Source organism: Danio rerio, chromosome 5, assembly GCF_049306965.1.
Source record: "Danio rerio strain Tuebingen ecotype United States chromosome 5, GRCz12tu, whole genome shotgun sequence".
Taxonomy (NCBI): Eukaryota; Metazoa; Chordata; class Actinopteri; order Cypriniformes; family Danionidae; genus Danio; species Danio rerio.
Genome location: NC_133180.1, coordinates 45598486 through 45615951, shown reverse-complemented (window position 1 = coordinate 45615951; position 17466 = coordinate 45598486). Strand labels below are relative to the sequence as shown.

The 17466-nt window shown below is 33.3% G+C and overlaps 1 protein-coding gene across 4 annotated transcripts in view; it reads right to left on the bottom strand.

Annotated features, from left to right (window-relative positions):
- dapk1 (death-associated protein kinase 1) overlaps positions 1 to 17466 on the bottom strand; it is a 149204-nt gene that overhangs the window by 60901 nt on the left and 70837 nt on the right. For all 4 annotated transcript variants that reach the window (XM_073950476.1, XM_017356100.4, XM_073950477.1 and 1 more), the window contains 6 exon segments: positions 12845 to 12893; positions 12720 to 12746; positions 7202 to 7354; positions 4696 to 4741; positions 4492 to 4581; positions 3718 to 3810 (listed from right to left, as the gene is read on the bottom strand). In XM_073950476.1, coding sequence (XP_073806577.1) covers positions 3718 to 3810; positions 4492 to 4581; positions 4696 to 4741; positions 7202 to 7354; positions 12720 to 12746; positions 12845 to 12893 — 458 coding nt within the window.

Genomic DNA, 17466 nt, shown 5'->3' with positions numbered 1-17466 from the left:
ACTGTACGACTGTCAATGAACATGCTCATAATAGTTTTGATGAATCATATGACTTCATGGCAAGCTTATATAAACTATCACTGGAGTTAGTAATCATGTCTATCAATGTGTTACATGGTAATCTTCCAAAACCTTGTAGAAACCAATTAGGCCTTTCAAACCGAACACGACCGGAAGTATTTCATTCAGTCTGAGTCTGTTTTCAGTGGAGTTGTTTTTTTGTGTGTGTCTGCCTCTATTCTTAGGTGTGTGGGAAGCTGATGGAGCTCATTAGAGCTGTTCATCCCATAAATACAGACAACTCCAGAGTTCAGGGATACAGGGATCCTCAGCCGTTGCCAGGTTCATCACACGCCTTTTGAGCATAGTGTTGTTCTTTTTACAACAAAATCTGTTCTGTTTTGATATTAATGTGCGTTTATTAACATGAATCTGCAGTGTTTTTATGAAGCTAACGTATTAAACGGCTGTCTGGAATACTTGATACTGATAGGTCAGTTGTGGTATTCCAAGGTATGTTATTCCAAGATAACAACTGCTAATAACAACTACTACCTAATAGCACAGTTACTAATACTAAACTAATAACACAGGTTCATGGTTCTTCAAATTATTTTAACCATAAGTGAATATGTTCACATCAATATTTATTTGCTTGTCTGTCTCATTTGGCACCAATAATATGTAGGTTAGTGTGTGCTCTATTCAGCATTTTGCTTTCGGTCAGGTGTGTGTTTAAATTAAGGATTAATAATTTATTATGACTCAGAATGATGTTTTGTGTCTAATTTGTAATATTTTGCAGCAAGCATTGTTGTAAGAGCTGGAAACCTTCAGGTGGTTGTTTTCACAGAATAAAACTCTTCATGGGACCAGCTCTCACTTAAAGGTTTGTAATATTATGTAGGTAAAAAAAACAAAAAAAAAAACATTTGACTTTTCTTACAACATACATTGCAGCATCTCATATTTTCTCACAGTGTTTCTCACAGTCTAAACTTCTCCTTTCTGAGACTCTGACACCCATTTCATCCATTTTCCAGTTCTGGTTTGAAGCAGAGCCTAGTTTTAATTAAGTTCTTTTGTCTTCCTTCTGTTGACACTCAAAGCATCAGCACAGGGAAAGTGGTTCTTAAAGGTCCTGTGCAGTGTTTTGAAATGTGTGTTTTTTATTCAATGTTTGGTACAATATCAAATGAAAAATGAAGAGAGGGTGGGACATAGAGCGGCTCCTCCCCTTTAAAAAAGCTTGAGCTCAAGCGCATCAAATGAAAAGCAAATGTGAAGCGTTATAAAGGGGGCGAGGCATTTCCAATAATTTAGAGCATTTGATTGGTCAGTAGTTAATAAGAAGCTGAAGTATGAGGTAATCGTTAATACATTTAGATGGACAAAAATTGTTGATACATTTAGGCGGAAGTGACAAACTGCAATCTTTGGATGTTTATATAAGTTTTATATTTATTAAACGCAAAACTTGTCACTGTTTTGGAGCACACTAGCTTATAGATATCCTAAAAAAAACAGACTGAGATGAACATGTACTTACTTACTCCAAGGGCTGTTTATATCAAGTTGATATTTAGCCGCACCATGTTGGTGTTTCGTAACATCTTATTTTTGCAAGGTGGGTCATTAGCCCAATGCTCAACCCCCAACCTGGAGGACCAGGACATACATTCAAACACTACGGACCATTTAGCTTACCCAATTACCTATACCACATTACTTGTACTTTGGGGGAAACCCAAGCACCGAGAGGAAACCCATGCCAACATGACGAAAGATGCCAAGTGACCCAACCGGGGCTCGAACCGGCGACAGCACTACCCACTGCACCACTGTGCAGGCCAAAATTAAAATATATAAAATCTAAAATTTAATTAGACAGGATCTTTAAGAAGCACCAAAACATATATGGGCTAGAAGTAAGCCAGTATGTTGTACTGAGGGTGGCTGATACCAACAAGAAGCAGCAGAACATAATGCTGAACACATTTTTGCTTCTAATCTCTGTCCATTCAAATTATGGTGCAACATGTTAGTCTCCTTTGTATTCTCTGTCTATACAAATTACAATGAGCTGCATAAACAATAATTTTGCTCATAATCTCCATCTAAAGAAACTATGACATGCTGCGTCAACACTTTGGATTCATTATGTTTGAAAGCTGATATTGCTTCACAAAGTTATTGACATTAATAGCAAACATATTGTTGATGCTGCATTTATATTTAAAGTTTCAACGTGTGTTCCTGGGAAATATGATACATATTTAGTGAAATTAGATGTAGACTAGACATCTACAGTGACTCTCTAGCTGGTGGTAAAGTAAAGCAGCTATAAGAAGGCTCACCAAAAGAACCAACTGTGAACCGACATTACACTCTCTGTAAATTAGCACCTGGTTTAAGTGAGTGATCTAAAAGCCTAATAGCAAATTTGTTGCAGACCAACACAGTTTTGTCCACAATGTAAGATTTTAACTAGTTTAATTCTATAATTGCAAGCGATTTACAGCGTGTCAGAAATCAAACATTATCATATCCGAAAGGTCCCGTAAAGTCTTTGAAATGTGCAGTTTTTATTTAATGTCTGATGTAATCTCAACTTGTGTGACGTTTGATTCGGGGACGTTCTGTGGGCGGTGTTTGCATGACGCGCTGTGAGCTACTAGCCCGACAGTGGAAACGCGACATGATTTCGGCCTCATTTCTCAACCTCCCGGGCTATTGGCCCGGCCAGGCCCGATTAAAGCCCTGGCTTGCACTGGCCTGATAGTGGAAATGCGGCTAATAAGAACAGTTTGAAGGCGGGGCAAGCACTGCAGGGTTTGTCTACTGCAGCAAGTTGACATGTCAACTGTTTTAAACTATTCCTGAGCGCTGCGTTAGGTGTTTCAGGTGCAAAGATGCATTCTGCGTGAATGTCTCTTAAATCTGCACATGCGGTAAACATTTTGAAAAAATGGTCACACAGCAACTATTTCATGTACTCACACAAACACTCCTAAATATATTTTGAGGGTGCATAGACACAATTTTGGACGCATATGCAATTAAAACGCGATTTCTAGCCCTGCTAGTGTTAGCATTTTGTAGTATTAACTGTCCAAACATTGTACTTTAAGAAGTGGCTCATGTTGCTGAAGTATTGGATATATATTTTTTCTTTTTATCTGTCAAAATAGATTATTTTACATCAATACATGTGGCATTAAATAAGGGTTAGCACAAAAGTAATCTAAATGTAATCTAAAAGTAGCTAGATTATATTACCACATATGTGTGATCAGTATTACTGACTACAAATTGTCACGTAAACGGGTAACAGGAACTTTGAAAATGCAATTCAATCATGAAAGCCCCTATGCAAATTCATTACAAAGCTACATAGTTTTGTGCAAGATGTAGAACTGGACTTAGTTATGACTCATTTCAGGAAATTCTGAATATTTTCTTTCTTTTGGGAGACAATAATCTCACTTATCATGTCGTTTGATCTTTAAAACTGTTTGCAGATCTTTTACAATCACAAACAGCTATATTTTATACTGAATGAAATATAATCTTGCATATAATTAATAAATAAACACAAAAGAGGCAAATGACAATTTGCAAATCAAAGCGTGTCTCCAAATATATTTAATACAAACATTTTTTTAAAAATAATTAATTCCAGCTTCCTGAATGGTGACTTAAACTGCCAGCTCTTACCAAAGTGTCGTCACTGCGTGCCACACTCATGTTGCTCCTGGACAGAAAGGAGCGGGAGAGCCGGTTACACAGAGAGATGAGACGCACTGATTGCTGAGAATGACAGAGAAAACAAACTATATGAAAGGTGAAACAATATTCATCTATAGCATTTTTGGTCACACTTTACATTAAAGTTTCATTAGGTAGAGCATTTACTTACATGAACTAATAATGCAAACTACCTATAAAGGATTAATCATAGTTCAACATTTACAAATGCATTATCCAATATTTAGCTTGATAATATTAATTAATGCACTGTGAGTCAACATGAACTAACAATGAACTATAAAACATGAGTAAATACTGTAATTAATTTATAGTTCATCGTTTGCTCATGCACTAGCATTAACTAGTACAACCTTATTGTAAAGTGTTACCGAATATTTCATCCAAAGCATCAGCAGTTCAATCTCATCTAAAATAGATTACATGACATTTAAACTCCTCAAATGTCATGTAGCCAACTAATTTGTTTTTATTACATGAATTTAATCCTGTGCTCCAGGGAATGTTGTACATGTGTGTGTGCTTCTTTATTGTATTATAGCTCCAAGGGTTTGTTTATGCATGCTTTTAATAGTGTGTTTGTGGAAAAAGCATGACTGATTTGAGTGGCACATGATGTTGATTCCTCAGAGCTCCTCCTACCGCCTTAGGTCATTTTTTTTTCTAATACTTTAGGTCAATTTATATACAGTAATAATTACAAAATGTCATTTATAAAAGCACCTTCCATTTTCTTCGGGCAGCAAACTTCTTGAATTTCTCCATATTGACAGCTGATTCTTTGCGACTCAGTGCCTGCTGTGTATCCTTTGGCTTGAAACAGAAAAAGAAAAAAGAAAAAACAGAAAGATTAAACACATTTAACAAAATGCTGAGGTAATAAAATATGTTATCAGCGGCTTTACATGTAGTGCTTGTTAAACAAACCTTGATCCAGGGATGTTGAAGACTGTCCAGGATTGTCATTCTTTTTCTGTAAACACAAAACATTTATTTTGCACATGTAATGCAAATAAACAGCCAGTTTGTCAATCTCTTTTCATCTGAATCCTGTCCAGCATTTAACCTAAATAAAAAGTTCCCATGTGAAAAAAGGCATCAGAGGAAGCGAGAAGCCATTCAATATACAAATCGACAGATGTTTATCAAACTGTGCTTTGCATAATGGAATTGTGACTGTGGAATGCTGCATATCTGCTTTTGTGGCAATGTTTAGACTTCAATAGAATTTAAACAGCAAATGACACGTTTTAGTGAAGTGCGGAGAGGACTTCCACAGAACTAGCTTTAGTTCTCTTTTTAAAAAATGATGAGGTCAAACCACAGGCTGAATGAGTGGAGTCAATAAGCAGATACAATTTAGTAGGCCAATATAGAACCAAAACCACTGTTTGCTAAGATATCACACTTCCTTTAATTTGTTATGAACAGGGTCAGACAGAATCTTTTGCAATTTCTGCACAGAATTTTGTACAAGATCTGCAGATTTATGCAGGTTGATTTTGAGAGAGCTAAAAAACAAACTTAAATTATTATTTAAGGTTTACAATCAAAATCCAATTAGAATCACTTGCTTGCAGTAGTGGCGGTTCATTCCACAGTGGCAGAAATTAATAATGAACACTATTTGTACAGCATTTATTTTAAATACTACATTTACTAATGCATTAAATCAAACTCATGCTATTTAAAAATAACATTGTCTGGGGAGAGGGAAGAAAAAAAAAAGTAGTGGCGGTTCATTCCACTGTGGCAACCCCTGATAAATTAGGGACTACGCTGAATGAAGATGAATGAAAGAAAATAAATGTTTGGAATAGGTGTCTCATTTAATACATCCACTAAAAGACAGAAAAGGTTACTTTACAAACTGCATTGAACATGAATTATTTAAATAGTTGCATATTATTCAATAAATAATAGTGAAATAATATAAAAACATATATAGACGCACATTTACAAAAGCAAATAAATCGTTTTGAGTAAACGATGGGCTCAAATGGACTGTGGAAATGGGTGGATTGCAGATTCGTGTGGGCCTAGAACATACATTGATCTGATTTAAGGCCTGCTTTGCAGGATTTATAGGTTTAGTTATAGATTTATTTATATATTTTTTACAGTAGTCAATATTTGAAGTGGATCACAAGCTTTTATCAAAGTTGTCTGAAAACTACTGAACAACACTCGTTCTAGTCATTCTTCAAACTTTTTTGTTGACAACTGTAGTTAGGAATATTGGTTATCCTTTACAATAAGGCTTCATTAGCGAATGCTAGTTAATGTATTTACTAATAATAGCAATAATAGTTGATGTAACAAACTAATAATGTAAAATAAACTAATAATGAACACTACTTGTACAGCATTTATTTTAAATACTTCAACATTTACTAATGACTAATGCATTAAATCAAATTCATGCTTTTAACATGTTTAACTTTTATTATAATTCTGAATTTCCTAAAATTAGACATAACTAATTCCAGTTCTACATCTTGCACAAAACTATGTAGCTTTGCAATGAATTTGCATAGGGGCTTTCATGATTGAATTGCATTTTCAAAGTTCCTGTGTGCATGACAATTTGTAGTCAGTAGTACTGATTACACATATGTGGTAACAAAATCTAGCTACTTTTAGATTACATTTTGATTACTTTTGTGCTAACCCTTATTTGAAGTCACATGTATTGATGTAAGATAAACTATTTTGACAGATAAAAAGAAAAAAATATATCCCATACTTCACCAACATGAGCCACTTTTTAAAGTACAATGTCTGGACAGTTCATACTACAAAATGCTAACAACTAGCAGGGCTCGAAATTGCGATCATTCTTTTTTTGACTGTTATCTATGCACTCTCATAATATATTAAGTAGCATTTGTGCGAGTGCATGAAATTGTTGCTGTGTGACCAGTTTTTACTGCAAAATGTTTACCGCATGTGGAGATTTAGGAGACTAATTATTATGTAGGAGAATAATAAATGTAGTGGTAACACTTTACAATAAGATTCATTAGTTAATGCATTTACTAACATGAACAACACATGTACAGCATTTATTAATCATAATTAAACATTGACTAATGCATTATTAACATCCAAGTCCATGCTTGTTAACATTAGTTAATGCACCATGAGTTAACATGAACTAACAATGAACTACTGTATTTTCATTAACATTAACTAGCATGAACAAATACAGTAGTAAATGTATTGTTCATTGTTTGTTCATGTTAGTAAATGCATTAATTAACATTAACTAATGTACCTTATTTTAAAGTGTGACCAACGTAGTGTTCTGTGTTCATGTTAGTAAGTACATTTAATAGTAATACTGTACAACCTTATTGTAAAGTGTGAAAGTAATATTTCTAAGGTAAAGTTAACTAAAACAAGCGTTAAAAGAATAATTATTGGTTCTCACTTTGGATCTTTGATCAGTAACCGTGCAATGAAGTCTTTGGCCAAAGCGCTGGTGTGGCTGAAATAGTCCTCATCAAACTCATAGTCCACGGCTGACACATTGGCAAGCGTCTCCTGCTTGTTTTCACCCAGGAAAGGTGAAGCACCGCTAAGCCTGAAAATACACAAGATAAAAACAAAACCTATTTTATCTACTTTCTATCATATTTGACAGTTTGAATTTAAGGTTTATGTATACAACATTGAGATTTTATAAACTTAAAGCCCAGAATTGTTCTGCCCCTTACAAATGAAGTGTGACATACAGAACATATAGAAGACACAGACTTTATTTTTACAGACTATGTTTAATTTTTGTTTGTACGGGTCAAAAAGTTTTTGGGTAATTTAATTTAATTTAATGATTTATTTTAAATCCTTTGTGTTCATCAAGTCTTTATTTAATTGATCCAAAAATACACAGAAAAAAAAATTGTTCAAAGATAATTTCTTGGATAAATTTCTTTAAGTTAAGTGGTTGCAAACAATTTATTTGGGCTGAATTTAAACAAACAAATTAGGTTGAACATTACTTAATTTAATCTGTTTAAATCCAACAGATATAAATTGTTTGCAACAATTTTGCAGAAAACGTTTTTTTTTTCAGTGTACAGTAAAAAACTTAAAATATTTTATATTATTTAAAATAAATAGTAAAATAAATGATTAAAACAATAAAATACATATTTAAATCTGTTTTCTATTCGAATATATTTTAAAATATAATATATACCTGTAATTTCAATGCAGAATTTTTACTGTTATTACTCCAATTACACGATCCATCAAAAATCATTGCTGTTCAAGAAATATTATTATTATTCTATTGAAAACAGCAGAGTAGAATTAGGCCCAATTCCAATTCTACCCCTTAGCCCTTCCCCATACCCACCCCTCGTTTTGTGCGTTCATGTGAAGTGGTCTCGAAACCAAAGGGTAAGAAAATTTCCCTGAATACACCAGCAACAATTGTAGCTTAGCTGCACACGGAAGTCAGGAGATCCACAAATTAGTATTTTTTGTCATTATTACAACAAACGAGCACATGTTTTAATACATTCATAAGCGCGTTTGTGCTTTACCGTCATAGTAAAAAAAAAAAAAAAAATGTTAAAATAAAAATGCTAAATTTCGCTATCTATAATCCATAATAATAAATTGTATCATAAAATGTATAGTAGTTCCACAAAATACTGACACTCGATGAGACCTCAAATACCCTGTCCGAAAAAGTCTAGTAGCTATGAATGACTTTTTTACAGTGTCTGCTATAATGGTAATGTTTTTGGTGTGTTTACATTGACGAATATGGCCACAGTGTAAATGCGCAGTATAGTTGCGATCTTATTGCCACATTATATCATCATGGTAACATAATATATGCCTTCAGTTATTTCCCTGAAGATGAACATAAAAAAAAACACAACTGGAATAAATACATCAGTCGCCGTTATCGATCTCATATGAAGCAAGAGATCGCAGTGACATATTATGACGTGTGCAGGTGTTGTAGTGCTGTGCATTTCATAGGAGTAAATTTTGAAGCCCTTCCCCTTCACACTCTGTTAAGAGTACAAAAATAGAATCGGTATTGGGCCTTAGTTTTGGCTAAATGTATTGCTGTTGCCAATTAAAAATCAGAACCAACAAATCTGTGTGGTGAGAATACGGCTTTTAGAAGTTCTGCCAGGATATGAACAGCATATTATAAAGTTGCAGCTGATGTCTGAATTCACGCTGCCAATTAACAGTATTCCCTACATTTGTGAAACAGCCTCCAAAAGTGTAAGAAAAAAAAAAAAGTAGAACAGGAATGCAAGGAGAGCGGCAGGATTAGATGTGACAATGGTGAGCAATATCTACCCAATGTGAAGCTCTTTTTTTATTTGCCAATGATGAAAGAGGAACAGCCCTGAGATAGACAGAGAGAACTTTTCCTGCTTTCCTTAGACTGCTAAAATTAGCAGACGCTGATGGACGGATAGTGATGGACAGATAGCCAAAACAAACAGACGTTTTTGTGGATGAATGAGGCTCTAAAGAGAGGCTTAAATCTTCTTTATGTTATGTAATTTCTTTTATTTTCCATTTGAGAATAGGGTGAGATATGAGCCAGACATTCCCTGACAGTTTGAGTGAGATTCGCTGATTTACTGCATACGTCAGACACATGAGAATTCGGTTCCCATCAAAAAGGAGGGTCCCCTCAGCTCTTATCACAAAACACAGGCCAGTCCTATTGTTTATATTGCTGTGTGATGTGCTTCTTTCTCTCTCTCTCTCACACACACACACACACACACATACACACACACACATACAGTATATATATATAGAGCAACCTCAGTGTTTCCACAGGAAGACCAACACCAGCTTTAGAATTAGACACTGCACTCAGAGGTTGTGCTAATAATCATTATCTATCACTTTGACGGACTGGGTTATAAATTTCATGTCTATTTTTATATGTCAGTAAATTGCTCTACTTTGCTATTTAAATGTGCTAAAACTTTAAGTCTAATCAAGTGCTTAGAGTTTTCTTTCTTGAAATCTCTCGTTTCTCTCCTCAAATTCCCCTTAATCACTTTTATTTTGCTCCCCTTCTAATCTTCACATCTAATCCCTCTTATCCTTTACTGTTAAAAGCATCTAAACACAGTTGACCATGAACTGATTTGTATCTGGTAAAATGAGAGAAGCATTTAAACTATCTTTTAATGTTTTTAATTGTAGCCAATAACAGAAAGGAATAAAACTGTCAAAGCAACCATCGCTTATTTTGAATGCAGACAAAATGTGAACATGTATGTGAGATTTTCACTCGATAATCCTATTTTATTTTGCTAATCCCTTTTATCCTTTACTGTGAAGAGCATCTAAACACAGTTGACCCTTAACTGATTTGCATCTGTTAAACTGAGAGAAGCCTTTGGATCATCTTTAAATGTTTTTAATTTGTAGACAGTCACTGAAAAAAACAGTCAAAGCAAACCTACACTTATTTTGAATGAATACAAAAATTGAACATATACCTGAGATTTTCACTCTTTAGTTCTATTTTATTTAGCTAATCCCTTTTATCCTCTACTGTTAAATGCATCTAAACACAGTAAACCATTAACTTTTAACTGTTATCAGAAGAGAAAGTATCTGTACATGTTTTTAACTGTTGAAAATAGGGGAGTGTAAAAGAAACATGAATGTGTATTTAAATGTCAACATGCATGACATTTCTATTCATGCGTTCTATTCTGGTGCACAAATGTCACATTTATAAACTGTGAAAATATGTAATATAAAGATATATGAATATGATTAAACATGTAACAAATTATGTGATTAAACAATTAAACATGCATGATTTAATCATTTAACACATTTAATAAATAGCATCTAGTATTCATAGTCATAGTTAGTCAACTTCAAAGTACATGTGTATTATCAGACCCATAGCCGGGGGTGGGTGTTTCGAGTGGTTTGAAAGCCCCCTCCTCCCCCCCCCCCCCCCAACTGACAAAGGTCCAGAATTTTTCCCATTCATGAGCTCATTTCTCTTATTTTGACTGCTATGCCATCACAAATTGTGAAAATAACTCATGCAAGAAGGCTTTAAGACCAAGCGGAATCTGACATAAGTGAGGTGATCATTCACTACTGACTGTATTGTTAAGTAGAGAAAACATTGTACAAGTAACTTTTATTCTAAAACTTGAACCTTGTTCTTGAATGAAAAAAATGACCTATAAAAAAGAGTGAAGCACCAAAAGATAATTCTTACAGTTAATTTTAATACTAATTAGGCAATTGTTGTTATCTATGAATTTTTATATGTACTATTTTACAAAAGAGACAACAAAAATCAGGAAGCTCTATGTTATTTTTATTATTATTATTATTATTATTATTATTATTAATAATATTATTATTATTATTATTATTATTATTATTATTATTATTATTATTATTATTATGTTTTAATGTTTATTTTTCAAATGGCCAAATTCACACAGAGGAAATTGAATGTGCTGGCCAGTTTGTTATTTGCCTATCTCAATTTAGGCAAATAAACAAATTTGCATTTTAAAAATAATAAGTATAAATAATATTTTTCATACATATATTTCTTTGTTCTAAATAATTAGGAAATGTTTTTGGTACATTAAAAATTGTGATTATGATGACCATCCAACAAGCTAATCCAGAAAAAAATAGTGCTTGAAATGTCAACAAAATGCAGTATTTAATCTCAAATAAAAACAAATAAAAAGAACATGAGGTGACTAACTGCAAAAAAAAAAAAAAAAAATCCACTTTTGACAAACAAACAAACAAACAAACAAACAAACAAACAAACAAACAAACAAACAAACACCCCATTCACCACGCTAGCTATGGGCCTAATTATTTACCTTGCACATTCTAATCTCATTCTAAAATGTAAACTGTGGCAAGAACACACTTAGGACCATTTGCTGAGGCTATGGATAACAAGTAATATTGTTGTAAATAAATGTCAGTTTCTTGCACAAACTCTTTTTTTTTTCTTTTTTTTTGGCTTCAGAACATCTTGACGCATCGTAAGAAGCACTAATCATTTTGTTTTATGTGTAAAAGTTCTTGTTTTTTGACGCTTCATAGTGCCAGTAGATTTTGACTTGCATTTATCATTTCAGACAAAAATCTTTCTTAATGTTTAACTGGTTATAAGAAAAAAATTCTACCAACATTTTGGATGGCCTAAAGGTTAGTACATTATCAGTAAATGTTCATTTTTCAGGTGAACAATCCTTGTGCACACAGTAAATAATAACTATATTAGCATTTTGTTGTCTGCTTCTTCAAATGTTTGATCTTTTTTTTAAGCAAAATGCATTCCGATTGGCTGTCAATAGGGTTCTTGGCTGGGTAAATAAATCACTCTGAAAGTAGGGGTGTAACCATCCACTCCAGTCACGTTCATATGTAGGACTACTGTGTGCTAAAATGCTATATATTTTAAAGAATCGTCCCGGTCCACAATACACAGGACAGAAATGCCATACAACTATTCATAATTCTGAGATTTAATTGCCATTTTCACTCATAAAATTTGACTTTTTAATGATCAGAATTTTATTATTATCAATCCAGAGAAATCAAAATTAGAAATAAATGGTTCCCATCTGTAATGACATTCCTTACTTTAACATGAACCATCCAAAAACAACTTTTGCCAATGTGACTGTCTGATAAAAGCCTGCAATTAATCTTAGTTTGCCATTATTTTCTTCATACAGTATGTTACTAAATTTAGTCACCATGTATTTGCTTTACTGCAGAATGTGATTACAGAGAAACTTTGAGAAAAATAACTCAATTACAAAAATGGACGCAATTTACAGCTGAAGTGAAAATCAATAAATGCGTTCAGATTGCATTAGTAACGATGTATATGCTATATTTACAACATCCCAACAACATTGATGATTATGAATACTCACAGAATATAAGTGATTACTCCAATGCTCCTAGAATGAAAGAAAAATAAAAACAGCGATTAGCACTGGGTTGAGGTAACAGCAAGGTCAGGTAATGGATAATGATATGAGATAACACTCTTTCTCACCACATGTCTGCCTCCAGGCCAAGAGGCTCATAGTTCACCACTTCTGGAGCTGCAAACCATATATAAATCAATGAAATTACTTGCAATACAATATTTTAAAGTAAAAACAATACCAGTACTAGTTAGGGTGTCATCTTGGCAAAGGAAAATTAAAGACCAAAATTAAATATAGCCAACATACACTACCTGACAAAACTCTTGTCGCCTAACGAAGTTTTAGGAACAGCAAATAATAACTTGACTTCTTATTGATCATTTGGTATCAGAAGTGATTTATATGAAAGTTAAAGGCCTCTTGATTACAACTTGATTGATTAGGACAATAAGGTCTGACTTTGCCTAGAGAAAAGTCTTGTCACTTAACAGAAATAATGTAGAGTATAGAATATAAAGTATATAATTGTTAGAATACAAGTGGTGCAGTGGAAAATGAATGAATATTGTGTATGACTCCCATGAGCCTGGGGGACTGCATCCATACATCTCTGCAATGACTCAAATAACTTATTAATAAAGTTATTTGAAATGGCAAAGAAAGCTTCTTGCAGGACTCCCAGAGGTCATCAAGATTCTTTGGATTCATCTTCAATGCCTCCTTCATCTTACCCCAAACATGCTCGATAATGTTTATTTCTGGTGACTGAGCTGGCCAATCCTGGAGCACCTTGACCTTCTTTGCTCTCAGGAACTTTGATGTGGAGGCTGAAGTATGAGAAGGAGCGCTATACTGCTGAAGAATTTGCCCTCTGCTGTGTTTTGTAATGTAATGGGCAGCACAAATGTCTTGATACCTCAGGCTGTGGATACTCCCATCCACTCTGCAGATCTCTCGCACAATGTAAAAAGTCATTCTGTGGCCTTGTATATTTTATTAAATTTAATATCTAAACTTAATTTAATAAAATTAATTTCCTGTTTTTAGGCCATTTTTCCCGCTTTGAAACTACTTAAAATGTCTGTATGAAATCTAATCAATTTTATTATAAAAATTTAGCTATTATTTTTTAATTATTTAAAAAGAGAAAATATTAATCAAATCCAACTGGATTAAAATGAGCATTTTCAAATTCACAATAATTTTCTGTTACACTGATAAATAATTAAATCAATAACTGGTAAAAATTTGCTAATTTTTTAAAGTACTGTACGCAGTTACTTATTTTAAATGACTAATTTTAAGTATGCCAATTTAATTAATTGTCACTCAATCTATATTTGTTGAATTGAATTAATAATATTGCTTGTAATCCATTACCTCAATTTTATTGTGTAGATATAGGGTATTATTTTTTACAGTGCACACCTGAATGTATATACTAAATGTAAGCCAAAACACTAATGTTTCTTTTCCCAAACTCGACTGATTTCTGTGAGAATCTTGGCTCCATGCTGGTTCCAATAGGTCTTCTGTAGTATTTGTGATAATTTATCTGAAAAATCTGCCTTCTGCCACTTTTCCACTTGATCAATTAGAAGTCAAGTTATTATTTGTTGCTCTTATAACTGGAATCAACGACAAGATTTTTATCAGGTAGTGTACACTCAAATTTCAAGATGTCAGCAACAAAAACAAAACAAGACAAAAAAAAAGCAGTGGGTGTAACTTGCATTATAATAAAGGAAAGTCAAAAAAGTTATATACACAGAGATCAGTAAAGAATTAGATTTCTGATCAAAACCAAACAAATAAACAAGACTCTTATAATAAGGCAAGAAAAAAGGATTTACAGTCCATTTAAATTTATAGTACATTTACATTTTCAGAACTAGTGTAAACTAGTATGAAAATGCATCATATTTTATAGCGAATGTTTATTGTTAATGTAGGGTCAAACTATTGTTTTAACTTGAATCACGTAACAAAACAGGCTTTATGTATAATTTATGCCTAAACTTCAGCCCAAATAATTATATTGTTTTATATTAGTGTTTAGACCTGCATTAGTCTGCATCAAATAAATTCCATCTACATTGTATCTATATTTATGTAATATAAGTTTTAGCACATTAACACATCAAACATACTCATCATCGCTTGTGTGCATATATAACTATCTCTCCATATAAATATAAAGTGATGTCATGTGATAAAAACAATGCAGTTGATGAAGATTATGGGGGTCAATGCATTCTCCAAAACATTAAAAATGGCCTACAAAAATGTCTAGAAATGCTAAGTGGATGTAGGATATTTTGGTGGTTTCTCACTAAATGAGCTGTGAAATGAGTCACTGGTTTCAGAGGATTTCAATCACTGATGTGTTAATGAGGAAATGAAGAAATGAGAGATGCTGCTGCTAGTCTGAAAATTGACTTAGGTTTTCTATTTGTCTTATCATGCACCGTCTGGATTTGATCACTGAGCAGGGATTGGAAGGAGTGAGCTGATTCTTGACCTTAAGGCTACAACGAAAAAAAAAAAAAATCAATGAAGTTAGGCCTGGGTAATGGGCTAATCATTCAATTAGTGCGTTTAAGACCAGGTGTCCAGCTTGACCGGATTCTACTCAATGATGGCTGATCGTAATTTTGAGCACTAAAATAGGCTACCCTGTAGGCCAGCTGGTATTGACCGTGGCCTTTAGTACTGTGTCCCTATTAAGACTGCTGTATCATCAGTGCCTGCAGACACACTGGCTGCCGTTCAGGTTGTAGGATTGAATGTGACGCCAACAGCATGGAGGGATGGGGTTGAGTGGGCGTCAGTGTGCTTTTTAGGATGCTTTGGTGGGGGTGGGAGTTGCTGATGTTCAGTTTGAATTAAGATACAGCAGAAGCATTATTCGAAAACAAGTCTAGTGGGATTTAACGAAGTGTGCATGCAAAAATACCTATTCAAACACTTGACCACCAAGTCTGGACACATTTGACTGAAATGTGACTTTTCCCATTATATTAAAAATTTTAAACAATTCTACAAATTACAACTGTTTCCTATATATGGTATATCAAGTTGTCATTTGATGCAGATTTTTTTCTCAGATATTTTAGGTGGGGTTTCATTCTTTGTAATGGAGTTTTTCCGGCTCAAAATGAGACAGAGTTGGAATCCCTATGAAATTATTGCTACTTGAAACGAACACATTTTTCTTGTAATCTATCAAGTTAAACAACATCTTATTTAAAAAGGCTAATATTTTATGTGATTAAATACATGACCAATGCCTGAGCATCACTTCTGTCTGTAGCCATAATTTTTGTTACAAGCATGAGGTGGTGCTCATAATTCTCTATGCAGGAAAAACCCTGCGATACAAATTCATTAGTTTAAAAAAATTGTAATTGTAATATAAATAACATTTGTGTATAAAACACACTTTTTAATTTATAATGCATTTACATCATTGCATAATGTGTATGCATATTATGAAATTTGCTATACTACTTTATAAAATGTACTTATACATATATGAAGAGTTCCGTATGAATTTTTCCTCAGCCTATGTTTATTTTCAGTTAATTCCATGTCAAATGTAATAAAAAGAACCTATTCATCCTACATTACCATTTTAGAAAAACATTTCAGATGGAATCAAAATTTTAATATGCGTATCCTATACAATGACAAATGATTAGCACACCTGTGAAATTGTCTTGTAGAAAGATTTGCCATTTTCATGTTTAATAGAGCAAATACATTTTTTTAATAATTGTTGTCTTATTTTTTTGTTTTGACTGTAATAATAATAATAACAATAATAAACATTTAAAAAAAATAAAAACACATTTAAAAATCGTACAGTGCAAATACTATTTTCACAGTGTCTTATTTCGTTTATTTTGGCTGTAATAATAATAATAATAGTACTAATGCTACTACTACTGCTACTACTATTACTATAATAACAACAACAATTAATTAATGAACTAATTAATTTGCCTAAAGTTGACCTCATTAACTTAGCTAAACCTTTAAAATGCACATTAAGCTGAATACTAGTATTTCGAATAGTATCTAGTAAAATATAATGTACTGTCAAGCAAAAAAATGTTATTAATATTTATTCTTAACTAAGGTAATAATTTTTTAAAATTATTATGCTGAAAAGGGACAGCGCGGTGGCGCAGTGGGTAGCGCTGTCGCCTCACAGCAAGAAGGTTGCTGGTTCGAGCCTCGGCTGGGTCAGTTGGCATTTCTGTGTGGAGTTTGCATGTTCTGCCCGTGTTTGCATGGGTTTCCAAAGAAATAGGTATAGGTGAATTGGCTAAGCTAAATTGTCCATAGTATATGTTTGTGAATGAGAGTGTATGGGTGTTTCCCAGTGATGGCTTGCAGCTGGAAGGGCATCTGCTGCGTAAAACATATGCTGGATAAGTTGGTAGTGTATTCCGCTTAGGCGACCTATGATTCATAAGGGGACCATGTTGAAAAGAAAATGAATGAATGAATAATATGCTGAAAATATTCTCCATTAAAAAATATGGAAAAAAAAAAGAATTAAAATTTCACTGAAGGGCTAATAAATGTCTTCAACTGTATATAAATAAAAAAAAAAATCTCTACAGTATATTTCTACATTTCTACGCTTAGCATTTCTATAAGTATATGCAGAATACAGCAGTGAACTGTGGTGCTTCTTTACCATCATGTCAGACTTGTTTTTCAGATTACATATGACTGG